At 39.0% G+C, this 27,839-nt stretch overlaps 1 protein-coding gene across 5 annotated transcripts; it reads right to left on the reverse strand.

Moving 5' to 3' along the window:
• Positions 1-399: 399 nt before the first annotated feature.
• Positions 400-27,718, reverse strand: LOC111150842 (vesicle associated membrane protein 4). 5 transcript variants are annotated; one of them, XR_002640821.1, is made up of 9 exons: positions 27,173-27,468; positions 24,835-24,954; positions 20,486-20,532; positions 17,338-17,388; positions 9,994-10,094; positions 8,206-8,285; positions 5,544-5,595; positions 2,964-3,109; positions 400-937 (listed from the first exon to the last, which is right to left on the reverse strand). XR_002640821.1 is itself a non-coding variant. In XM_022508471.1 (9 exons), the coding sequence occupies exons 3-9, from the start codon at positions 24,898-24,900 to the stop codon at positions 3,081-3,083; spliced, it is 426 nt and encodes a 141-aa protein (XP_022364179.1). In that variant the 5' UTR covers positions 24,901-24,954; positions 25,280-25,355; positions 27,173-27,468; the 3' UTR covers positions 1,758-3,080. The 5 variants fall into 5 exon arrangements, 3 of the variants coding, with proteins under 3 accessions (XP_022364179.1, XP_022364180.1, XP_022364178.1); XR_002640820.1 differs by having other exon boundaries at positions 2,335-3,109; XM_022508471.1 differs by lacking the exon at positions 400-937 and adding an exon at positions 25,280-25,355 and having other exon boundaries at positions 1,758-3,109.
• Between the last annotated feature and the right edge of the window lie 121 nt (positions 27,719-27,839).

The raw sequence follows: 27,839 nt of genomic DNA on the forward strand, positions 1-27,839 counted from the left end.
CAACTCTCCGCTCCTTTGGACTCAGCGCCTTTACAATGCTCTGTGAAAATTTCCTGCACACATGTAAGCACTACCACGCATTCTAAAACAAATACAGAAATGCCTTCGGACTGATGCATGCCCTTACTCCACACTCAGAAAGATAAAATTGACTTCAGTCACATTCCCATTGTGAAAACACAAAGTTAGACTCATGAAACAGAACAGTTAGCTATCCTTGACTTGTTAAGACTCAATACAATTAAGGACCTTTTGTAATGGCATCCCTTCCCAGCATGAAAAAAACAGTATCTTGCATGTGTTCTAGTCCGTGTACAGACACACAGGTGTAGATAGGAGTAAGTGTGGGCGACAAAGCTGACAGGGCAGCAAGCATGTTGAAGACTGGATTGACCATGGGAGATTTCAATTTTTTATTCTTGCTACACAGAATGGAACGACGTCCAATTTTGCCGTAGAAGTGCTGACGTTCTCTTCTAACGCGGAGCGCTTGGATGGTAAATGATCTGCAGGGCGCTAACCCGTGTATTTCTCTATCTGCTGTGAACTAATTAGTCCTCCATTTTAGATGTTCCATTTTCAATACTGAGCTTTCTTTGAATCAAGAAACCCCCAAGTTCATAAAATCGGAGTGCAATTTTCAGTGAGCTTTATCAGGATGGAGAAGCCAAAAGAGCACTAGTGACACTGGGTTATAGTCAGAAGGAGTCAGTCAGTCAGTTTTATAATCACAAACTACAGGGCATAGGCTTCAGTAATTAAACATAAATCATAAGGGTATGTTTCAGGCATTATAAAAATAGTGACCTGCTTTCACTGGATACCAACTAGTATTTACAAAGCTACTTGAATTTTTCTGTTGATCTTCGTTGCTGTTAAATAATGATAGTTTTGATAGTGGTAAAACTTCCATTTTTCAAGTGCAGGATGATCTGAGCTGAATGAGAAAAAGAATGATTAAGGGAAGGAAGGTAGGTAGGCCTGACATCAATTTGAACAACATTTTTTGATTGTAAGAAGCTCGTGTCTCTAAGATTACCATGGTAAAGTCATAAGCATGCCAGCCGTTTTAAGGGTCTCAGGACTCATGAAGACCAAGAAACACAAGGATAAACCGTGTACCAAGCCACCACTAGAACACAGAGTGACGTGCTCGCCACCAGTATTTCTGGCAGTCACATATATTTAAATACAAGGAAAATAACATATATATGGTATTGTAATTTTTTATGGTTAAAATCAAAACAAATAATTTTAATACTTTATTAAAAGAAACACTGGAAACGTGGATTCTTTTTGAGAAATAATATTCATCTTCACTGCTATCATGGAAAACCAGATTTCTCCCCTAACTAATGGAAAATTAGCCACTGCTGAGTCTAGTGCCAACCCCAAATAAAAGACATACATACATAGGTTAGGACTGATTCTGTCCATCCCGCTAAAACATTTCCATTCCTGAACTGTATTAGCTACTAAGATTCTAAAAATGCTCATTTTCCTGGGCATCCTATTTAGTCAAAGGATTTAATATTTCTTTTGTTATTGACATTGATATTTACGAAGAGTAGAGAGACCAGTGACAATACCCCCGGTATGTAAAACATTTATCTTCTTCGAAGTGTTATCAGACTATCAAATTTAGCGTAAACTGCAGATGTCTTGAGTAGCTACTAATGTGCTTTCTCCCTTCATATTTCTTTCCATTTAAACAGAACATTTTTGCTCTTAGTACTATTCCTGTAGAATTTTTAAAAAAACAAACAGATTCTATGTTTCATACATTCTGAATTAAAATGACCAAAGAAATAAAACCTATACAGGATCATTTGTCTTTCCCGTTTCAATACTGGGTCTTCTATTAACCGCATTTCAAATTTAGTTATATACGTATATATAGTCACCATATCCATGTGCACAAGTTTCTGCAGGACCTCCAATTTTATTATAAAGCTTCCTCCTCGAACACATTTGAGGACTATGTCTTTTCACTTTGACTTGTTTAAACAACACAAGGAGGCTGGCACATTTTAACGTTAATATTACATTTTATTGCTGTAAAAACATTTAAATTAATGGTGACTCTAGCTATTTGGTTACTGATGATGGATGATTACCTCCTGACTTTCTAGACGCATCACTATTGGCTAATTTGACATTTGACTAAACAACATGCATCTCTCGGGGGATGATTAGGAAATGCAAAAGTAGCAAATTCTGAGCAATGATTTTGCTACATTGAGCACTTCTGGCAGAGGGACTAGTTGAAATTAAAGAGGGAAGCTATCAAAGTAAGATTAGAGAATAAGTTACCTGTGGATTTCATTTACTCACATTATGTGTGGTTCCTCCTTATTGGAGGCTAACTGGAAACAGACTGGGCCATGCTGTTCACTTTCAAACACTCCAATGATGTTCTCCAATAATTTTATTATCTCCAGTTTTATGGTGCCATACTACGCTTTTTGTATTTAAGTTTTCCATTTCCATAATCCATATGCCAAAAAATTACTACACATTCCCTTTTACAGTCAAAAATAGGTTTACTGGAATGTTTCAGTTATAGCTGAAGGTAGCAACATTTACATTTAGCTTTTGTTACACCCATAAACATGTGGAAATTGCTTGCAAAGCAATCATAATGTGAGAAGAATCTTGCAAATATTGATGGAATGGCTATGCATGTTTTAGTACTCTACATAGGCTTCTGGACTCCCAGTCTCACCCCCATGTCGATGCCATAATGCAAGTCTTTATAGTAACAGTATGAAATATTATGATCACTGTTTAATTCCATGTACAAACAATGAACTGGCAAGTATCTAGTTTCAAATTAGATCCTTGGAATACGGCAAAAGAGAGGCTGGTTATCTTTGCCTTAAACATAATTTTTAAACACATTTTGTTTGAAGGGAAGAAGAAAACTGGACATTCTCAATGCTCCAATTTGAAGTGATACTTGCCTCTTAGTTTCTTGAAAAAGAAGTTTTGAAAGTTATATACATAAGTTTCATTTAAATTATGCAGCAATCTTTTATTATTGTCCCAGATTTTGTGTAATGAAGAGCTCTGTCACCAAATCAAGCACGGTATTTCAAGACTGTAAGAACTGCAAGAGAAAAAAGTGAAAAAGGAACACGTCAAAATCAGATTCAGATGGTACGTTAAACAGTCTTCCTAAATGTAGCAGTCTACTTTTGGAAATAGGTAATGAGAAAGGAGCTTTTTATTTATTCGTTTTAGAGAGAGAGAACGTGTGTACATGGAGCAGGCAGGCAGGAAGGGGAAGAGGGAGAAGCTCAAGCAGAACCCCTGCTGAGCACTGAGCTCGGAGCCCCACGTAAGGCTCCATCTCACAACTCTGAGATCATGACCTGAGCTGAAATCAAGAGTCAGACACTTAACTGACTGAGCCACCCAGGAGCCCCAGGGAGGAACTTTTATCTGAGACAAAAGATAACAAATGGGAATGATAAGCAAAAATATCATAAAACAAACTAAATGTCTAACATTGGCATTTCTTTCTTTGAAGATTGTAAACGATTTCCATACCCAACATGGGTTGCAGCCCCAAGACCGAGAGTCACATGCTCCGCTGGCTGAGCCAGCCAGGTGCCACTAAATTGGCATTTTGATCAAACAGATTATGGTATTACCATAGCATACAGCTGCTACAATATTTTTAAAATGTTAAAGATTTTAAACATATTTTCACAGGTTATTAAATAATATTAAAGTATATTAGTTTTTGAAAAACATGCTTAATATCTTAATAGGAAAAAACGACGTATACATGATACTTATATTAACAGTGGCTATCTCTGTATAGTGGGATTACAGCTGAATTTTATTTTCTTCTTTATACTTTATTCCACATTTTCCAAATTATCCACCATAAATATATGGTTGATTCTTGGTGTGTACAGTAGTTATAAAGTCACCACAAATACTCAATTAGTGAATAATAAACCCTCGTTCCTATAGAAAATACAGGGTTAAATTCCTGCAAGCCTCTGGTTACATTTTTGTCAACCAGTCCATATATAACCTTGTGTTTCTGTTCAAAGATAACCTTTATATATGTTGTTGATTCATGAACATTGAACTTCTGGCCAACAGCACTACAACTTATGCCTAAATGAAGCTTATCAAACACAGGTGTTTTCCGGAAAGCCCATCGCTGCCTTCTTTTTTTTTTTTTTTTTTTTTTTAAGATTTTATTTTATTTATTAGACAGAGAGGCAGGCAGAGAGAGAGGAAGGGAAGCAGGCTCCCTGCTTCACAGAGAGCCCGATGTGGGGCTCGATCCCAGGACCCTGGGATCATGACCCAAGCCGAAGGCAGAGGCTTTAACCTGCTGAGCCACCCAGGCGCCCCCCATCGCTGCCTTCTTGAGCTTAGCAATGCTAGCCAGCACTTTAACATGAGCTTGGGGACCATTTTCAACAGAGAACTCATACAACAAAATACACAAAAATGTGAGAAATGGGGCACTAAAAAGACTTAGAAAGACTTATGAGAGCCGAAACTTGATAGGCAGAGCACGGCCTGCTTAGACATCGGCTGGGAACATACACTGCAGGAGGCTGATTTTTCACTGCTCTGAACACACCAGCCACCAATCGGGGAAGGACCTCCAGGACTGATTTCTGGCTTACACATCAGTGTTTCGGGTGAAGCCACACAGAATCCACGAACAAACTTTTCCGTTTAAAAGGAGTCTCAGGCTCAGTCGGTTAAGTGTCTGCCTTCGGCTCAGGTCATGATCCCAGAAGTCTGGGATGGAGCCCCGCACTGGGTTTCCTGCTCAGCAGGAAGCCTGCTTCTCCCTCTCCTGCTTCCCCTGCTTGTGCTCGCTCTGTCAAATAAATAAATAAAATCTTTAAAAAAGAAAAAAGTATCAACATGGAGTTTTTCAAATGGTTATTTTGAGACACTTTATATATCTTCATAAAACCCCTATAAACACAGGTAAAGAAAGAGGCCTTGGAGAAAAGGAGGTAATAAAAATGATCTAACTTTAATAACATTATGGGGAAAAAGAGAAGACAAGAGTTAAGTTTTAATGGTTGAAATCAAGTTCAAATCTAAAACCAAACCAAAACAACACAACAAAAACCATCATATGGAGAAAATCTAGTTGGACTTGTCCTCCAAACAAAGTATTATGAAATTAAAAACTTTCATACCTGAAGTTAATGGAAGATGGATGGAACAGTCGCCACCTTTGGCCTAGAACAAAGAGCTCCCCCTGTATTTGTGGGTGTGTGTGTTGGGGGAGTAGGCAGGATTCTCTGAGAATCCAATAAAAAACACTCTCCCCATAAAAATGTGCACATGCATATTCACAGTACAATTTTTCAGACAATTTAAGGACATTTTCAGAGATCCACAGACCCTAGTAGGTTAAGAGGTCCTAATCTGGGTCAGAAGTCTTTACTCAGTCCTGACATAATCAAACTAGATCAACTGAAAATAAGAGATTAGAATAAACTCTGAAACAAATGATACTGCCCCAAATTACTAATATAGTAAATACTTACTGATAATCACTAGCAAAAGGATAACCGCAACCAAAGCCATGATGGCTTTTATCTACAAGACACAAAAAGGCATTAAGATAGGTATTAATGTTTGACTTGTTAATAAAGTCAAAACTATTTGTTCTTTATTACATTATACTAACTCATCAATGAATCAATGAATAGGCTTATCCCTTGAAAGCTTGTCCAATTTCTTCTTATGTGAACTTGCTGACTATTTGCATCTTTTTATAAATAATCAGAGTTCCCAGATTCAGGAGTTTTTGCCTGGATTTTATGTTCAAGGCTGTACTGCACCATAAACAGTAAGAATCAAAGGTTTCATTGGCTTGAATGCTGCGTCTATCTATGGCTTCTCATGCTTATTTCTAATATGAGGCCAAGAAAAGTATGAAATTTTAGCAACTCTGTTCACAAGTGTCAGGATACAAGGAGTAACACAGGCATCTAATGTAACTCATTCTCTCCGTGTAAGGTGGCATTTTTTTATAGCACTTCATCTCAAAGTATATGAGAATTCTATTAGTTTTTGTGCCCCTTACTCTCTTTCTTGGCATTTTTGTCTCCATTTTGAGGATACAGTCCTCATTTAATAACCTGATTTAATAACTTGCCTAAGAGCACTCTTGGCCAGTTTCACAGTTGAGAGGAGAAACCTTAAGATCGTACTTAGCTGCTTAATATTTTCAGCTCACAGCTCTCTGTAAAACTGTCTCATTCCTCATTTAATCCTAAAATGTGTAAACTATAAATTAGTTTGATTTTCCTGATGAATTCAAATGCAAGTCTGATTTTATCAAACATTTCACAATTGATTAAAGACGGTTCGTTAATTAAAAAAAAGATGCCCACTACTATAAACACATGAGCACGAGAAACAGCAACCAGGAGCAGCTTTAATGTTTCTAAACTAGAGCTACTGGTAACATTTTAGTGGCATCACATTTATGACAAGAACAAAGTGCCTAAGAGAACACATGGAAGCTTTGCAATTTGGACACCAGGTGCCTATTAAAATTATTAACTATGATAACAAAACAATGTTGATATTATCCCACTTCACCTATTGGATAATTTTGTTCACTTATTTTTAAAGTCAGGTTTATTGAAATATACCTTATCTAGAGTAAAACTGACGCTTTTAAAGTGCATTTTGGTGGGTTTTGACAAATGTACAGTTGTCCAACACCACCATTAGTCAAACATAAGGCATTTCCATCACTCCAAAAAGTTCCCTCATGACCTGTTCTAGTCAGTATCCACCTCCCTACTCTTAGCCATTGGCAACCTCTAATCTGATTTCTATCCTTATATCCCTGTCCTTATCCTTTCCTAACTCATCTAAGTCAATTCAGAAGATGGCAGTGATATAAGGACTATTCAGAAATATAATTCAAATGTAATTTAAAAATATAATTCAATTTTTCTCCTTAAAAACACACTGTTTTTAAAAAAAGCATACTGTTCCTCTGATCTGATTTAGATATGGCTAAGAAAAGCTAGGCAAAATGCACATTATGGTCATCTTTTTGTGACATGAACGGGTCACGTGTCTGTATGGGGAAAGGAAGTGAGAGGCCCATGGACCCTTTGGTCTTCTAAATCAGACTACAGAGTAGAGAACATCTATAAAAATGGAAAACTTATTTTTTAAAGGGGAAATTTATTTTTTAAAGAATAAAAATTTAAGCCAAAATTAAAATTCCTGACAAGGGGAACAATGAAACCTGATTTTTTCCTCCGTTCTATTTCTGAAAGTAAGCTGATTCAACAAGTCAACAGACAAAAACAAGTAAATCCAAGGAAATTCTCGGAAGAAATCCTTAGCATAAGGCAATATCAAGTTTATAAAGTTATCACTAAGCTTGAAAATGAGAGATTAAAAACAATGAGTTTATGTCTAAGATTTTCAACAAACTCAAAAGTTGGGAGGAAAAAAAATTGCTCATGTGACATGAAATTCACGATAAAAATCTTAAAACATTTGCTGTTTCCCATCCAAGTACTAACCAGGCCCAACCCTGCTTAGCTTCCGAGATCAGACGAGATCAGGCGCGTTCAGGGTGGTATGGCCGTAGACAAAACATTTGCTGTTTAATGCTTAGACGTATTTAAGAGGCAAATTCATTCCTATAAAATGTTTTTGCAAAAATATGTTAATGTATATATCGATTCTCATGTTTTTCCTAGTTAAACATTTCTCTTATTTCTCTGGAATAATAAAGGATAGTGAAACTTTTTTAAAGCTTCATTTGTCATAATGGATTCTGACATATAAACTGGTTTTATTTTTTTCCCTTCCAACAGAAAACTGTATTTTTCTCTTGCTTCCATTCCATCTTTTTAATATCTCTGTAACACTTTAAGTTGACCCAAAAAGGTACTAATAATATGAAAAATTTGTATTTCTTACAAAGTAGTAAGAGTGTAAGTAGCTAAATTATTAATAAAAGGTGGGACTGCTTGATTTCTTTAGTTATTTGTGTCCCCCAAACTATTAATTCAACAAATATTTGCTGAGTCCCAGCATGCCCCAAGTTCAGCAGCTATTATAAACAAGGCAATGGTAGTCCCCGTCCTCACAGAGCTTCAGATCCAGAGGCCCTCTAGCCTTTGAAGACCCTCTGAGACGCTGGGCAACTTACCCAGTGTTCTGACTTACTTTGCATCCACGCCACCACATTTGCCTTCGAAGTTGTTTGGATCTGTTGCTAAAAGCAGTTGCGTTATCCGATAAGCTTTCTATATCACATAGAGGATGGAGAGAAGGATTAAACGACATAACAGGATTCTTTTATCTAGTCACACAAAGACAAGAAAATATTAATTTCTACTCCTGCAAATGTAGTCCCTTTTAAGCATGAAAACAACATCCTCCCTTTCCTCCACCCACAAACTCTGGCAATCTGTACTGGGGGGGAGGGCATGGAAGCAAAAAATGACTGTAGGTTATTTTTCCCAGGGTCTCAATGCTTTCACATAAACTTTTGAATTCTGGTAAGAAAATACTCTTTAAAACTTAAAATACTTGGGGCGCCTGGGTGGCTCAGTGGGTTAGGCCGCTGCCTTCGGCTCGGGTCATGGTCTCAGGGTCCTGGGATCGAGTCCCGCATCGGGCTCTCTGCATAACAGGGAGCCTGCTTCCCTCTCTCTCTTTCTCTCTCTGCCTGACTCTCCGTCTACTTGTGATCTCTCTCTGTCAAATAAATAAATAAAATCTTTAAAAAAAAACAAAAAAACAAAAAACTTAAAATACTTGACACACCTATGAAAAAAATTGGCATGTAGAAAAGGTCAGATTCTTAGAAGATATAAAAAGTGACTGATTTTGAAGTAAAATAATGAAATTTATTTTTGCTGGGACAGTATCAGTTGTATTGAGGATATGGAACAGTAGAAACTCTCATATACAGCTAGTAAGGATAAAACCTGGCAGAGATCTAAGGACTTCGAATAATCTGACAGTATCTAGTGAAGCTGAAAATATCTGTCCCCTAATAAACAGCAATTTAGGGGCGCCCGGGTGGCTCAGTGGGTTAAGCCGCTGCCTTTGGCTCAGGTCATGATCCCGGGGTCCTGGGATGAGTCCCGCATCGGGCTCCTTGCTTGGTGGGGAGCCTGCTTCTCTCTCTCTGCCTCTGCCTGACTCTCTGCCTGCTTGTGCGCTAGCTCGCTCGCTCTCTCTCTCTCTCTGACAAATAAATAAATAAAATCTTTAAAAATAAATAAATAAACAGCCACGTATTCCTAGTTACATACCCTAGAGAAAACTTTCATACGCGCATACAAGGAGACATGTGCAAGCATGCCCACTACAAACCTGTTTAATAGTGAAAAAGATCTGAAACAACTCAAACATTTAATAGGACAATTTAACAGGATAAATAAACTGTGAAACGGCCTGAAGTAAAACAACGAATTTTAAAAGTGGTTAAATAAGTTTTGTGGTTCGATAAGTCTTTCAAGGATGAGTGAGGTACTTAGTCCATCACTGAAACATTATTTGAGAAGCGAACATGTGCCAGTAACTGTTAAAAGTACAGGGACTAACATTTGTCAGTAAAGAAATGTTACTAAGTTATCAGAAAAAGCCTAAGAGAAAAATATCAGATTAAGTTTGACATAAGTGTTGAGAAGAAGTGATCAGACTTTTCCTTCTTGAGATCATAAGAAATACAGTGCTCATGAACATAATAAGGCAAAAAAAAAAAATTCTACTCTCACTGTTCAACAATAAATTAAAAAATTTTCCATTCTTAACCCAACAATTAATGCAGTAAGGTGATTCAAGTAAAGGGAGCTAAAGTTAAAATACTAAAATCACAAACTTAAGAACCAAGTATCATTTTCCTAAACCAGGATTCCTAAACCCTGGCTAGAGAAATGGAAGGAGAAATAAACTATCACAACACAGATTAATAATATCAAGAAATATATGAAGTATCTGTACCTGATTTGTCCTGTAGTTCATCTAGTCTCTCCCCTCTTTCAATTACCTTTGTAATATTTTCTTGCATGACATCAATAACTTCATCCACCTGATTCTGAACACTAGTTTAAAAGAAAGATTTAAAAATTACTTTTTCTTTTGAGCATTTTTTAATTTTTGAAACGTTCGTCAGAAAAATTCCATGATAGAAAATAGCAAGTTTTCAGAAAAATACTCAACTATAAAACGTTTAAGTGAAGGCTGGGTAGCATGGCCCTTCCATTTGTGGCCTTGAGTACTCAAGAAATTAAAGATACTATAAGTGAAAGTCATATTTCACTTAAAGATAGGTTAGCCTTGTCCCTACAAATTTCCAGTGTTCAGTAACTGCAGATCTTAGTCAAATAGCTTAACTCTAAGTAATCACTTTCATTTCCTTTTCCTTAGGCTACGGAGCCATCCCACAGAGGCAGCTGTAACCTACTTCCGATGCAGTTTACACACTAAGGCTAACAAAGGAGTTTGCGCCGGTGTGCGATTAGCTTATGACAGCACTCGCTTTCCAAGCTGCAAATGTAGGAGGCGGCCCAGGTGTTAACTGTTCTCTGCTCATCAGTTCTCTCTCAAACAGGTTTAAGACGAGCACAGCCGCGAAGGTTCTGAAGCACCCAAGAGGGAGGAGAGAGGAAACATTTTTTGCTGTTTTTCAAAATGAAAATATAATTTCCTCCTTTACGTTAGGTGATGAGGGCCTGTTCTAACCGAATTTCAGACGGTTTACTAAAGACTTAATCTTCATTCATTCATTCATCAGGACTTACCTTGAGTACACAAACACAGAAATGTTTAATAATTTAGTATTTAGTTTTCCTCTGTTCTCTTAGACAAAAATTATTTTAAATTACCTCATAAAATTGCCATGCCAGTGAAATATTTAAAAGGAGAAATAAAGTGAACTCATGGTTCTTACTACTCAAATAATATTTAAAATGTACTGGATTGCAGGCTAGCAACCATATATATGTGTGTGTGTGTGTGTGTATATATATATATATATACTTTACATACACACACACATATACTATATAAGGATATGCAATTGTTTCTAATTGGGGAAGAAAGAATTGCATCAATTACCACCTACACTGTTTTAGATAAAACCTCACAATATACACTTTGTCTGTGCCCTCTATTCCCCAGTGAGTCAGGGGTGAGGTATGGATGCATAATTTTATGAGTTTTACCTCTTCCCTTTGGAGACCTGTATCTTCAAAGTTTGCTTTAAAATCAAAATGAAGATCCATTTAGACACAGGTGGTTTCAGAGTAGTCGCAGATTCAAGTAGCAATGACTATGTTTGATAACAGTCCTTTCTTCTTAAGTGAAAAGTACTATGTAAACCCTCTGATTATCCACACATGGACTTCAGGGCTCATCACAGCTCCCCAGAATTCTGTGTTGCCACACAGATCCTACAGAAGGACTTCGGACTGAAGTACAACCAAGCCACAACACACAGAACTCTCTTTTCTGCCCAAAAAGATCTGAAAAAGCCTCTGAATCCCTAAGAAGGCTTGTTGCAATTTCTAATCACCTAAACGAAGAGCTAAAGATGTTCATCCTATATAAGAATAATGGCACACTTAAGCAATTCATGTGTTCAGTAATCAATGAGAGCCCACTATGTGTTGTTTTACGACAGGAATGAACAAAGCAGACAATCCCAGCTCTCATGGAACTTACGTTCAAATGCGAAATGAGTGCACTGAATGAACCTTCAGAGCTGTGACACAGCCTGTCTCTCTGTCCCACTTCTCTACTGAATGCATCTAACACTAAGTGAAAGTACGTAGCTGTTTCCTGCCTTTCCCCAACTAGAAGCTAAGCTTGATGAACAATGAAGCCTTGCCCACTTCGTTCACTTTTGCAGCCCCCAAATCAGCAACAGTGCCTGGGAGAGCACCTGTTTGATGAACATTTGTTGAATAAGCCAACAATTAGGGTATAAGTCCTGCAAAGCATACCCAGTTACTTGAGAAAGAGAAAAGGCAGGGAACGTAGAGGCCTCCACTGAACTCTGAGAACTGTAACAGAGATACAGCTATTGTTCATCGAGGACCAATCTTGAAACTCCCAAGGTGGTTACTTTTTGTCATTTGCAAGAGATGACAAGAGCCTACAGTAAGGCAGTACTGCGGGGTGGGTGTGGGCAACAGAGACCGCACCCCTCCACGTGATCAGATCATGGCTATTATGGATACTGATGCCCTATACATTTTAAAACAAAAACAAAAACCTGAAGAAGTAACTCTGGTCCTAGAATCCCCATAAGCAAAAGACCTCATGGATAAGGGCAGATTAACTGGGACAGAACCCATAGAATTCCAGATTAATTTTTACTAGATTGTCAAAACCTAAGTACTACCTCAACAACATGGCACACATGTAATAAATCTCTCACTAAGAGAAATCAACCAACATTTTATTTTTTCTGCTAAGGATTAACTAACAAATTGCTTCTTTTTCTTTCACATATTACTGTCTGCTGGTATAACACTCTTAAGCCCTCTATTGTAAAACCTTTTTTTTTTAAAAGATTTTATTTATTTATTTGTCAGACAGAGTGAGCACAGGCAGACAGAGTGGCAGGCAGAGGCAGAGGGAGAAGCAGGCTCCCTGCTCAGCGGGGAGCCCGATGTGGGACTCGATCCCAGGACGCTGGGATCATGACCTGAGCCGAAGGCAGCCGCTTAACCAACTGAGCCACCCAGGCGTCCCTGTAAAACCCTTATTGAATGGAAAAATCTCATAATTGTGTTTCTGTATTTCAAGATGTTCTCATGCCCAGAATGCAACTTCTATAAAAAATTATCTACTTATTTTAATATAAAGGATAATTCTTTAAAAACAAATGGTAACATATCTCCCATGAGATTACACATTTTCATAGCAGTTATAATACTGATCTCTACTTGTATTTTTTTTTTTTTAAAGATTTTATTTATTTATTTGTCAGAGAGAGAGGAGCGAGAGTGAGCACAGGCAGTCAGAGTGGTAGGTAGAGGCAGAGGGAGAGGAAGAAGCAGGCTCCCTGCCAAGCAAGGAGCCCGATGTGGGACTCGATCCCAGGACGCTGGGATCATGACCTGAGCTGAAGGCAGCTGCTTAACCAACTGAGCCACCCAGGTGTCCCCTCTACTTGTATTTTATGTTGATCTTATCCTTACTACACTTTTTTTTTTTTTAAGATTTTATTTATTTATTTGAGAGAGAGTGAGAGAGAGCATGAGCGAGGAGGTCAGAGAGAGAAGCAGACTCCCCGTGGAGCCGGGAGTCCAATGCGGGACTCGATCCCAGGACTCCAGGATCATGACCTGAGCCGAAGGCAGTTGTCCAACCAACTGAGCCACCCAGGCGTCCCCTTACTACACTTTAAATGCCTTAAAAGCAGAGACTGTCCCACTCATCCTTTTATTTCCTAGGTCATGTGAAATATGCCTGATAGAAATAGGCATTCATTCATTCAAAAAAACATTTACTAAGGAGTTATTATTATACTATTTATTGAGGACACCAATGTGAAGGGTTTAAGTCCGATCTTCAGGAAGATTAGAGTCTCCCGGGGAAAACCAGGGTCCATGATTCTACCGCCGCGCAGTGCGTGGCGTAATGGAAGGAAACTGTGGCATCAGCTGTGCAGCCTGGACCAGACAGAGATGGCAGCAAGGTCCTGGCAATGAGTTTTAAGGGGTAAGTGTGAATTGGGCAGAGTAACGAAGGAGGCTGACAGTTGACAGTGGGCTAAGGGATAATATATAAGAGGAGGGGATACTTCAGGTGCCAGGTGATTAACTAGACACTAGTGAAGAAGTTGGGGCAAGAAAGGGTAAAAGCAGGAAAAGGGTAGAAGCAAGAAAAGGGCAGAGAGATTTGTAATTTGAGCAACTGAGTGTCAGGAGATGATGTTATAAATTAGAACAGAAAATTAAGAACTCAAAGGAAAAACAAGTTTGTAAAGGAGGGTGTGGAGATTTATATCATTTCCGGTTAAAGGAGAGTCATATGGTAGAAAGAAGGGCACAAGAGAGAACATACCCAGGAAAGGATAAAGATATACAGAAAGGAAAAGATATTCCCATGTTGATTTAAATCATCCTTAGGGCCTGACAGCACCTGCATTCCTGAAATGCCTCTATTCCAATTATCAACAGGGAAACTGCATGGGGTAGTAGTGTCCATGGCAAGCCTCCTTGAGTCATACTTTCTCACCTTTCGATGAAAATGATCATCTCTCACTTGTGAGAATTAGATATAACAATGTTTTTTAAACACTTAGCACCAACACCTAACACTTCGCATGTGCTTAATGTCAATGATCTATTAGGGAAAGAAAAGTCATGCTCTGCAACAAATACTCTAAAGAAAAAAACTTATTTTCATAGTTAACACCCCCATCTTGTGGCTTTTTAAGGTACTGTTGACGAAAGGAGGTTTTAAAGTTATGTTGTATTTTTGCAACTATATATATATTTCTGTTGCATCATGGAACATTCCTTGGGGACCTTTTTTATAAAGTTAAATTGACTGGACCAAAACTATAGTTAGGAAATACCCTACCCCAACAGAGGATGCCTATAATTCACTAGAAGTGCATTTATAAAGCTATAATTTAACGGAAAAGCAAAGAAAACGTTCCAAAGGGAATCATACATTTTATATAGGCATGTGAGTATTTTAAATCCTCCACCAAAAATTCTTCCATAAAAAGTGATGTTGAGGGGACGCCTGGGTGGCTCAGTTGGTTGGACGACTGCCTTCGGCTCAGGTCACGATCCTGGAGTCCCGGGATTGGGTCCCGCATTGGGCTCCCAGATCCATGGGGAGTCTGCTTCTCCCTCTGACCTTCTCCTTGCTCATGCTCTCTCTCACTGTCTCTCTCTCAAATAAATAAATAAAATCTTAAAAAAAAAAAAAAGTGATGTTGAGTACTTTTGTGGGAATAATCTGGTGTCAACATGCCAATCAATCTGAAATAAAGCCACAATGTTGCTGACCCCGCAGCAGGACATACCCTGTATTAAATGTCACAAACTAAGTAGTGACAGTGCAATTTAAGAAACTCACCGGTGCTAGCAATTTTGGTTACTCAACTAATACCAGGTATTCGTCCATGGGCAAGCTGTGTGGCAGGCTGTGCTCCGCCATCTTAGGCCATTTAGGGCGCACACAATGAGTCATGCCCTGATGAAATCCGCATTCATGAGTTTGGGCCCACGAGGCTGAATACGTATGTTCTGGAGACTGATCACCTTCTCAGTCTGGCAAACCTTTGGCTCTAGAGTGAGAACCGTTATACTTACTCAATAATCCCTACTGTTCTAAAATTCTGTGATCACCAAAGATATTGTGCTCCTTAGTTTGTACATAAACACTCATGTGTGTATGTGCTTGGCACCTGCTAACACAGACACTTTGTTTCGATGCCCAGGAGTGGTTTGGGTTCATCTGGAAAACCATTTTCAAAAGACTCAATAAGCCACACTTGGTCCTAGGCTCACTCTGCAGGAGGATATCAGACAGGAACAAAGCACACTGACAGGACAAAAACCAAGTGTGTCATCAGTGGAGTCCTCTTCGCCGGGCAATTTAGGTACATGAACTACGTGGGTGGGTAGGGAAGTCACTCCACCTCAGTGCAGCGTAACAGCTCTGCCATGGCATCCCCATGACCCCGAATGCTTCGCAATCCTCCCAGAACACAAGATGAATGGCCTGTGAGGCCATCTCCCACTCATCTCCCTAGAAGACTGTCACAAGATAATTTCTTACCACCTCCCAGGTTCTGATGATGTACGGAAGCTTCTTCCGCAGGCCCTATGTGTGGACCACAAAGCACCGAGCTACAGGGCTGAACTGGCTCCTTTGTCACAGGGCATCCTACAACTCCCATCACAGCAGTGCAGCCCCTTTTGTTTTGGAGTCATCATTTTTGGTGTGTAGAACAAGACCCCAGAGAGTCTGGTTACTCTACATACATAATGAACTGCCTGAATGTAAGTAGCTCATTGTATCTTTACTGGCCAGATCAGAACCTTGGAGCAGCTGGGACTTTCTTCTGCTGGCCTTGAAGGAGCAAGTACCACGAGTTCTATTTCTGCAAGAAGAGTAATTCTGGCAACAACTACCTGAGCTTGGTGAGGAGCTTTGAGTGAGATCCCAGCCCTAGCAACACCTTGATTTCTGGCTTGTGAGATCCCATGCAGAGGGCCCACCTAAGCAGTGACCAAACTCCTAGACCCATGGAAAATGTGAGATGATAATGTATGTTGTTTTAGGCTGCTAAGTTCAGGGCAATCTGTTATATAGCAAGAGAAAAGGAAAACATCCTGTCTAGCAGTCAAATCAGTTTTCTGGAACCTTGGTTCTGTATTACAGAATCCATTAACTAGGATTAGATCAAGTGTGGACTTTTTTTTTTTCCACACCAACAGCTACCTGACTAAAGCCCGAGTATCTGACCAATAGCTTGATTCCCTGTTACAGCACCCTTCCCAGTGGGCGACAGCCGTATCCTGAACGAAGACAGCAGGGACTATCCCTCCTCGGATCCAAATCCGGACCATTTAGTTTATTGTCCGTGACTAGTCCTCAAAACTCAGTCAGTTTCCAGGGCTACTTCACTGTTCCCTCTAACATCAGGTACATTTACGATAGCATTACCCACCAACCTACCACCACCAACATACACAGAAAAAGCTTTACACTGAAAACTACTTAGCTATCTATAAATCTTAGATCAATATAGGAATTAGGATAAGTAACAGATATGAAAAAATTCTGAAGGAATATAAAAAATATTGTGCTTTGAAAAACAATCTATTACACTACTTCTATTAATTTTGAAAACGGGAATCAAGCAATAGATTTAAAACCAAAAAGGACATTAAGATTATGCTAAATAAATGGATTTGACAGAAAATAATCGAGTTAAGAAAAACCAACACAGGAATTGGATTTCGTTAGCCACTATTCAGAGGTAATTCTGCAAAAATAAGAAGAATTATTGGGTTTTTACAATCCAGTAGTTATAGTTAGTCTATATCAGGGCTCAGCAAATTTTTTCTTTAAAGGGCCAGATAGATAATAGATATTCAGATTTTGTGGGCCATAAGGTCTCTGTCACAACTACTCAAATCTGCCACTACAGTTTGCTTTCAAACAAACAGGCATGGCTGTGTTCCAATAAAACGTGATTCACAAAAATAGGCAGCAACCAGATCTGGCTCACAGGCTGCAGACTGCCAACCCTTGGTGTACATAGAAACAGGATAATCACTTAAGCCAATGCGTATCTCAGAAACTTACTGCTTAATTTTATCATTTCTAGGTCCAAATCTTGGTCCAGATGGTCCCCTTCTGAAAACAAAATACCAAGTACATATTTAAAATGAGAGCTTTAAAAAAATATAGAGAGAACACACACACAAACACACAATCAAGCTCAACTCTAAACATGGATCAGTCATTAATTATAAGAAACCACATCTTACTGGTATTGCTGCAACTGAATGATATTTAATCACATCTGTACTTTACTGGTACTTGGTACTGGCAACAACTAACCTAATTCTTCTGAATGTTAAAATTTTCAGAGAAAATAGGATTTATATAACCTTTGTTTATACACAGGTTGTTCTAATCACTAACCTCTGAAACATCCTAACAGCTCAAGTGCCAGCGACCATGAATAGCTTTACGGTCAATTATAGAACACTAAAAGTAAATTCACCTTCATATTAGGTTATCATAAAATGCTGATTTATCAGGAACAGATATAAAGAGAAATCCATTCAAAACACTAGTATTTTTCTTCTCATTCCTCATCTTAAATTTATCAACAAAGCTAAAGGAAAATCCAAGAGTCTACGAAAATACCAACATTTCTCAAAGCAGTTCTTAGTTCAGTGTTGTATCATTTCAACCATTTTAATATTCTGGAAATAAGATGTGGATGTTTTAAGTAATTATTATTCCTATGAGATAGAGAATAAGGTATAAACCACAAAAATTTTAAGAAGTAGGATCTGGTGCCTGGCTCAGTTGGTAGAGCATGTCACTCCTGCTCTCAGGGTGTGAATTTGAGCCCCATGTTGGGTATAAGCGCTTACTTTAAAAAAAAAAAAATTAGAAAAGAAAATAAAAGTATCTGTACCAATTAAACACTAACTCCCCATTCCTCGTCGTCCTAGCCCCTGGCAATCTCCATTCTACTTCTGTGTCCCTGTGAATTCGTCTACTCTACATATTTCATGTGAGTGGAATCATGTAAAAATTTATCCTTTAGTGACCAGCTTCTTCCACTCAGCATAACGTCTTTGAGGTTCATCCATGTTGTAAGTGTGAGAATTTCCTTCCTTTCTGAGACCGAGTAATAAAGGCCAAGTAGTATTCTACTGCGGCGATGTACCCTCTGTCTATCCATTCACCTGCTGATGGACAGTTAGGTTGTTCCACCTTCTGACTATCGTGAATAATGCTGCTATAAACTTGGGTGTTGATTAATTTTTTTAAAAATGTATTTGTTTCGTCTTCAACACCCACACAGAAGCACAGAGTATGGAAGCTACATTCTGAGCAAGTGTGCCCGCCGGCTGTGAGGCCCTCTGAAAGATGCATGTTATTCGGGAGCGGACGCTCAGCAGTCCGCTGCCGGCCTGAAGACTGAGTGTTCCTCACAAGGGTCTCCAGCTTCCAAGGAGGGAATCACTTACTTAACCTTCTGCCCTTCTGTTCGACCCAAAGTTCCATTCCAACAGGAAGCTACTGCTCTAGTTCTAAGGCTTTTCACCATAACTGGCACCGTGCAATTCGCTTTGTGACTCTCTGGAAATCTTGTCACATGTAGGAAATGATCTTCCCACTTCCTCTGACCTTGTCAAAGCGATACGATTTCCTGTTCATGGATCTGCTTCCTGTCCCGCAGGCTCCTTTCGCTCACTGCTCCACAGCTGTCAATGACTTTTTATAAAATGTTTTTATTTGTGGGGGGAAAAGCCTCTACAAAAATTCTGCAACATTGTTACAAAGAGAGAGGCAAATGTTTCTCCTGAGGCACACCCCTCTACATCAATCTCCAGAGAAAACTCCCACAACAATACCCCGCCTTCCTGACTCTGCAAATACAAATCTAGGTCTGTACCTGTACCCACTCGGCCCTTTCTAATCCTAACTGTGAAGAACTGATCACATCAATTAACTGACGAGTATCACGGCAATTCAATGGGAAAAGGATAATCTTTTCCTCAGATGGTGGGGCAACAACTTAGCCAAATGCCAAAAAGAAAAAAAAATTCATTCTTCACCGTTACCTCAACCATATATAAAAATTTACTTCAAATAGATTATAGACCTAAATGTAAAAGCCAAAACTATAAAACTCCTGGAAGAAAATATAGGAAAGAATCTTATTGAACTTGGGTTTTACATATATTTTTAAATAAGTAAAAATAAGAAAAAAATGTAATAAATTGATTTCCTCAAAGTCAACAGTTTGATCAAACTTCAAAAGATACTGCTATGAAAAGGAAAAGATTAATAAGCTACAGACTGAAAGTACGTATCTGTAAAACGTATCTGACAAAGAGCCTGTATCTTAAATACATAAACAACTGAGTAAGAAGACACATTTAGAATTGGGCAAAAGATTTTAACATGCACTTTATCAAAAAAGATACAAACAAAAAAAATACACACAAAATACACACAAAAAAAGATGTCCAACATGATTTGTCATTAGGGAAATCCAAATTAAAACTATAGTAAGATACCGCTACATACCTGTAAGAATGGCTAAAATTAAAACACTGACCACATATACTATTGATGAGGATTTAGAGCAACTAGAACTCTTGTACAATGCTGGTGGGAATATAAAATGGTACACCACTTCGGAAAATAGCCATAAAAATACGCTAGCCATTCAACTAACTCCTAAGTATTTCCCCAAGAGAAATGAAAGCTTAAGTTGACAAAAAACTTGTATGTAATTGTTTATAGTAGCTTTACTCATGATAGCAAGAACTATAAACACTCTAAACATCTATCAATAAGTGAATGGATGGATGAGTTGTACTACATTCATATAAGGGTATACGTCTCAGAAATAAAAAGGAACCACTGGTATGTGGGACAGCATGGATGAATCTCAAAATAATTACGGAAGTGAATGAAGCCAGTACAAAAAAAAAATGCCTACTGCATGATAACATTTATTTCACAAATTCTAGAAAATATAAACTACAGTGATAGGAAGGAAGCAGATCAGTGGTTGCCTTGAGACTAGGGGAGTCACAGATTCCCAAGTGGTATAAGGAAACTTCTGAGGTGATGGTTATGTTTATTACTTGATTTCGGTGATGATTTTACAGGTGTGCAGTACATGTATCAAAACTGATAAACTATGCATTTTAGATGTTAATTATACCCCAATAAAGCTGTTAAACAAAAAGCTTACAGAAAAAAGTCTTCTTCTTCATCCGAATCATCTTCCAGAAGATTTCTCTGTCAAAAAAAAAAAAAAAAGACTTGAGTTTTCAGATTCAGAAGGCTTACAAACTGTCAGAGAGGAGTAATGAAAGGAGTTCTATCCTGGTGAAATTTCTTAACTCTGAGGTTCCAGCCAGAGGGAAGAGTAATTTACCTGTGCTTTACTGAAAGCTAAAAGACAGAACCAAATAAGCCAGCCCTCCAACAAAAATGCTTCTAATAGCAAGATCCTATGATTGACTACAAGGCAGAGAGGTCGCTGAAGCCAGGGTGGGAATAAGGAACCGGAGGCAATCAGGAAGAAGTTAAGTCCCTTGTCCTCCTCCCTCTTGCTTTCCAGTCTCTCTACAGGCAGAACCTAATAGGGAGCCAGAGGGTAGAGGAGAAATGTAGTTGCAAAGCCAATTCCAGCATCAGAGAGGAGTACAGAAGACAGGTTCAGAACTGGGAGACAAGGGTTTAATGGCTGGCACAGTCCATCTATTACCTTCATAGCTCACAAATAACCCTCCGGACATATCAGAACTGCCAAACAACAACAACTTTATACCTTTCTTTTATAAGATGGAACTATTTTCCTTAAGATGAAGATGATCACACCCTCTCGCAACAAGCAGACCTTTTCGGAATATAAGAACTTAGACAGTATATAACTTGTAGGTAGAATAATAACTCCCCAAGATATCCCCATCCTAATCCTTGAAACCTGTAAAACTGTTTCCTTGCATGCTAAAAGGGACTCCACAGATGTGATTAAGTTAAAAATCTTGAGATGGGAAGATCAATAGGGATTATTCATGAGGACCCAACACAATCACAAGAGTTCTTAAAAGAGGAAGGCAGAAGTGCCTGAGAGAGAGAGAGAGAGAGAGAGAGAGAGAGAAAGGACAGAGAGAGAAGACAGGGAGAGAAAGAGTAGGGGGAAGGGGAGGACTTAGAAGATCTTATACTGCTGAGTTTAAAGACAGTGTAAGGAGCATGAGCCAAAGACCACGGGCAGCTTCTAGAATCTGGGAAAGGCAAGGAAACAGATTCTCTCCTAGAGCCTCCAGAAGAAACACATCCTGCCAGAGCCTGGATTTTAGCCCAGGAAGACCTACTTCGGACTTCTGGTCACCAGAACTACAAGATGGTAAATCTATGTGTTTTGAGTTTGTGGTAATTTGTTACAACAGCAATAGGAAACAAATACACCAATGTGCCTTTCCTGAGAAAATTACTCAAGGAATTTCACCAGCTAAAAAACCCAATTATATCAGAATAAACATTCTAGGACAGAGATTGATACAACTGATGATCTAATAAAATGTATGGTCAAATCTGAATAAATGATAATGTGACTGTGCACTGTATCTTACAGCTACTGAAAAAGAAAAAGTATAAGGAAAAACTTTAAAAGGGCCCAAAATTGTTCTAATAAAACCGAGAACTAGGAGTGGAAGGGTAAAGTGCAGAAGTAAAAGTGAGAGGCACACCTCACTGGGACAGGAGTAGGGGAGGCGGGAAGCTGGCTAGAATGAGAAAGTAAAATAATGGAGGGAGTTAGGGTTAGTTGAGAGAGAACACAGATTTAAACATAACTTTTGTTTTGTTTTTTAAGATTTTTATTTATTTATTTGAGAGAAAGAGAGAGCAAGCTAGAGAGAGCACATTCATGAGTGGGGGAAGGGGCAGAGCTGAGCAGGGAGCCCAATGTGCTGCTCGATCCAGGACCCTGGGATCTGAATTGAGCCAAAGGCAGACACTTAATGACTGAGCCACCCAGGCGCCCCGAAACATGACTGTTAAAATAGGAAGTTAATAATAAAAAAGAGAGAAGGAGAAAGGAAGGACATTTTTTAACTAACTAGTGATACTAGGGCTGGGGAGATGAGAAAAAACAATCTGCCAAAGTAGGGAAAAGAGGGAAAACATATGAAATATAATGAACTATATCTATGTATAATATATAACATATCACAGAAAGAGAGGAAATGAAAACGGAATGTATTAATATTTATTCAATAAACATGTTTGTGCACCTTCTACGTGCTAGGCACTGTTCTAGGCAAGGACCAGCTTTGAACAAGACAGTTAACGTCTGAACTCTCATAGAAAAAAATCTGATGGTGACAAATGCTATGCCAACAACTGAAACAGTGACAGGATAGGAAGTGACAGGGTGACTAAACGAGATTAGGTTTTCATGGAAAATCACTCTGAAGACGTGAAATTTAAGCTGCGATCCAAACGATAGCAAAGGGCCAACCAAAGATGAGGGGGAAGGGCATTCGCGGCCAGCAGAGGGACTGGCTAAGGCAGAAAAATCCCAAGTATATTAGTTATCATAACAAACATCAATGTATGAACACTTCTATTAGAAGTAAAAACTACATGATTAGAGTCCAAAAATTTCAGCCAATATCTGTTTACAAAAAAATTCACCTAAAACGAATGTCAAATAAAGGATTAAAAAAAGAGGTGGAAAAAAATCAGCAAATTCTAATGAAAAGAATGTTAGGGTTAGCAATATTAATACAAAGATGAATTTTAGGACAAAAGCACTAAACAATCAAACCGATGAGGAGAAATTAGTGATGAGGAAAAACTGGCTGGTAGGAGAAGTGGAGAGAAAGTGGAATCCACATACACTGCTGATGGCAATGTAAAAATTGTGCAACCACTTTGGAAAACAATTTGGCAATTCTTCTAAAGGTTAGACATAATAACTAAGCCAGCAATTCCAGTCCTAGGTATTCACACAAGAAATGAAAACATGTTCATGCAGAAATCGGTATGTAAAAATTCATAGCACTGCTATTTTTTTAAAGATTTATTTGATTATAATTTTAAGTATATACATAAAGCTTATTTTAAAAAGCTTCCTAGCAAATAGTCTATTGTCTATTGGTGGATTCTACCCCCTTCAAGTAAAAAACAAACTAGAGAGAGTTAGAATAAGGAAAAGACAAATGTTTCCCATATTGTACTAAAAGATACTTTTAAATCATAAGCTGTTGGAAAGAGTGAGTGAGGTTCAGAATTGTACAAAAAAGGAATGCGTAAAATGAAATTAAGTAGACTGTAAACTCTATATGGGCAGAGACTGTGCCCTCCAGATCTTAGCACAATAGGAGGTGGTCAATTAATGCATCAATAAATGAAGGAACAGTAATGAGATAGGAAGTGAGTGGGGGCTTCAGGTTGCTAGATAAAAAAGAAAAACACTAATTCCTTTCCTCAATAAATATGTGAGGACTTATTCTAAAAGTAATCTATCTACAACACTGCTATCAAATGTTGTCTTCCAAAATTCTGCATAACTTCTAGATGTACACACATCTGCATAGAATGTTCTGGGATAGGGACGCGAGGATCCCTATCTGGCTAAGTGTCAGCCTTCGGCACAGGTTGTGATCCCAGGGTCCCAGGACTGAGCTCGCAAGGGGCTCTCTGCTCAGTGCCAGCGCGCTTCTCCCGCTGCCTCTCTCCCTGCTTGCATGCTCTCTTTCTCTAAAATAAATAAATAAAATCTTAAAAAAAAAAGAGATTGTTCTGGAATAAAATAGAAATTGAATAGAAATTGAATGTTATATAAAAACTACTCTGGACTCTGAGACAATTATAGAACTAATATTCTTTATCTGTAGTTCCAAAAATCTAAAAGTTCTGAAAACAAGAGGTTTTGTAAGTTTCCTCCGAAACTTATTTGGAGGAAAACCTGACCTGAACTGATGTTAGCTAATTTATTTATATGCTTACTTATATACTTAGAGTAACCAGACATTTCTTTTCTCCTTTTTATTTTAACGAGGGAGAAGGAAACAGAATCTTAAGCAGGCTCCATGCCCAGCAGCTGAGCCCAACTTAGGGCTCGATCTCACAACCCTGAGATCATGACCTTAGCCGAAATCAAGAGTCCGACGTTTAACCAACTTGGCCACCCAGGTCCCCAGTAATCAGACATTTCTCTGAGAAATACTAATATACTTGGAGGTGCTGCTCCAAAGGCCAAAAAGGCTGTTATATAATATGCACTTAACTACCTTTAAAAATCTGAAAGACTCTGAATTCCCATCATATTTGGTTCCAGAATAAGATGCTGTGTATTTGTATAAAATTCACTTTGAAAGACTAGAAAGAAGCTGTGAGTCTAGTCTGATCAATAATGGAGTAGAATTCAACTGAGTCACCAATCTAAGTAACATACGCTTTAAAATATTTACTATGAAGAAAAAACAGAATTAGAATATTTAGATTTTTCTAAAACAAAATTATTTACAAAAGGAATGAAAATGTATTTTGACTCTGTTTGAAAAATTAAGATTCTAAACTCACCCTTTCACTTTTCACAGAACCAGTGACATCATCATCATTTAGGTGGCGCTTGAACTTGGGAGGCATACTTTTTACTCAAGAAGCACTCTTCTGTTTCCCAGCAGAGTAAGTACTCACCACCTTGAAAAGAAAATAAATTTCATCTGACTGAGACTTTGGGGTAGAGCTAAATCACTTCACTAGTGTTCAAGGCCTTGCACAGAACAGCCTCCTTCATTTCTTGGACTTTACTGCCTTTCCGTTTGGTTCATTCCAGATGACCCTGTCCTCCATGCCAGGCTCCAATACATAAAAAATAGATAAAACTATGAGGAAGTGGATGTAACTTCTTAAAGAGAACATGTGGGGAAAATTAGTGCAGGTTTTTATAAAATTCAAGAGCACATTGGTTAGGAGGGGGGTAAATTAGGAGAAAATGAGACATTAAATGCTTTAAGATTTTAACCTGGAATTAGAAGACAGCAGAGCACTCCCCGTTTTCACATTTTCAGTTAGCTGGTTAAATAATTCAGTTTCTTCATCTGTAAAATAGTGATTTCTAGGCTTCTGAATGGAGTTGGGATGGTCAAATCAGGTAATACATGCGAAAATACTCTAAGTTATAACATCATATTTTAAAGCACAGCACTAGGCTCCAAGAAAAGGGATTAAGTTTAGTAAATGGTGGGTTAAACAGAGCCAGGTTTTTTGGTTTTGTTTTTATCTTATTGCTAGAGAAAGTCTCACAGCTTTTTACATGTTAATATGCATTGTGATTTTCCAGGAAAATGTTTGAGTATGCAGTTTACTAAATTTTGAGAAAAAGCTGACATGCAAATTTGAGTTTTCAGTATCTTGGATTAGTAGATGAAAAATGAGACTAGCTAAGGTACTGTATCTTTTAGTATGTGGTAGACACTGCTCAGCGATTTACATGTATTTTCTTTTAGTCTTTAGGACACTCCTTCAAAGTAGGCACTAAGAAACTAAGAACTAAGGATTAGTAAAGAAAAGTAACTAGTAGTCACTCTACTGATTAAAATAGCAGAAACATGGGATCAAATTAATCAATGGAGTGCATGATCAGTTTTAACATTTATTAACAGAACCTGTTCTGTTCTAGAAAGACCACGTTGCTGTAACAACCCAGCAGCCCTCTTCCCTTTTTCGCAAGAAGAAAAAACTCTGAGATCTTTAAGTATAATTAGACAACAGTTTGCTGGCTAATATTATATACAAGCCCAGAGTCCAGTTTCATAAACTAAATAAAAACAATATTTTAAGTTGGCCTATCAAAACAAATTGATAGTTTTCCCTGAAAGAAAAGCTTCCAAAACAGAGACTTAGCCATTTGTAACAAAAACCGAATTCTTGCTACGTAAGTAACAGCTCTAGAGTTCTTTACACAATATTTCTGTCACGTACATCTGGCCCATTTTATTCCTCATACTTTGATTTCAGAATAATTCATTCATGCAAAAATGTTATAGCACGCAGGGAAAAAAAAAACAGATGACAAAGGAAGCAAATGAAAAATCTGGGCTTTTCTTTTAATTATACCCACATGTTATTATTTATATCTTAAACCCAACAAAGGGGCTGCTTTAATATCCTATGGCAAAAACCAGGCAGACTCATAGCTTTACGAAATACACAGTAAAGCTACAAGTTTAATGATGAGCAAACCCCATCATCAGGTCCTGTATTCCAGGATCAGCCTCATGAAGGCAAGAAACCAGTCTCTGACAAACAGAAAAGACATCAGCAAGACATCAAGATTAACTATGCTCGATGAACCACAGGGAAACTGATGATTTGTGCCAAACAACTAGAAAAAATAAAGAACGCTCAGAACTGAGGTATATATTTCTACCTAAAATTTCTCCTGCAAAAAATACACATGAATTCGGGGATTTGTGTGTGGGTACATATAGAGTTAAGAGAGCGTTCATGATGTATTTCAACAGAGTTGAACAGCAATATATAATTCATTTAAAAAACGTCACATCACCATATGCTTCTTACGTCATCATCATACGTTTACAATTTCGTGTATATCTTTTGAAGAGCCAGTAAGTTCGCTAAGTGATTACATGGAATACACTTCTAACATGTTGTTTAATAATGTTGGCTTCTTTTTTGCTTTTCAGAGAAAACTAAACCCCCAAATATTTCGTTTCACAAAAAGCTTGAATCTGGGCAGAGGTTTCCCTTTTCCCGGCCTCCATTCCCACTTCCGACTCTTCTCCTCTCCATCACCAGTCTCGCTGGTGCAGTTTCACGGAAATACGTGACTTGGACGGACACGGCCTGGAGATGTTATTCACAAAAACTGTCAAACTGTAAGGATTCCCCTCACCTTCTGGTCACCATCAACGCCAGCAGGGTTGGCGCTCTTTCTCCCGTGACTTTAATGAGACGAATCCATCCCCTCCAGCAAGGAGCTCGGTGCCCGCCCCCGCCCCGGCCCGCATCTGTCGCACCAGGCCACGTCCCCCGACATCTGCTCCTAATTCTGGTCCTTTCTGCCCCAAGGGACCCACTGTCATTCCAGGCTACCTCCCACTCTTCTCCAGCCCGCCCCACGCCCTCCACTGTTCTCTTCCCCTCTCCCCCGAGCACCCCTCAATTGCCTTTCTCCTTGCCCTCAACCGCCCCCGCTCCGGACACCCAGTCCTGGTGGCTCCCCACGACTCCCGGCCCGAATCCAGCCTTTCCCCAGCCGCGGGTCCCTCCCCGACCCGCCCCCCCGACCCCCAGGCCGGTCCCGGAGCTCCAGGCGGACGTTGGGAGGCGGCGGAACAGGGGCGTCGTCTCCGTTTCCTTCCTCCTCACAGCAGCCCCTCCCGTCGGGACGGCCGGCGCCAGTACCTGAGTCTCCCGGGGCGCTCCGGGCCGCTCTCCGGGGCGGGCAGGGCGGGGGGCGGAGTGGGAGGCGCAGCAAGAAAGCGGGGAGGGGGAGACAGTGGGCGCGGACCCGCGTCGGCCGCTCCGCCGCAGCAGCGCCCCCGCTCATCGAGCCGATC

This window comes from Enhydra lutris, unplaced genomic scaffold, assembly GCF_002288905.1.
Source record: "Enhydra lutris kenyoni isolate GAN:26980312 unplaced genomic scaffold, ASM228890v2 scaffoldscaffold24, whole genome shotgun sequence".
Taxonomy (NCBI): domain Eukaryota; kingdom Metazoa; phylum Chordata; class Mammalia; order Carnivora; family Mustelidae; genus Enhydra; species Enhydra lutris.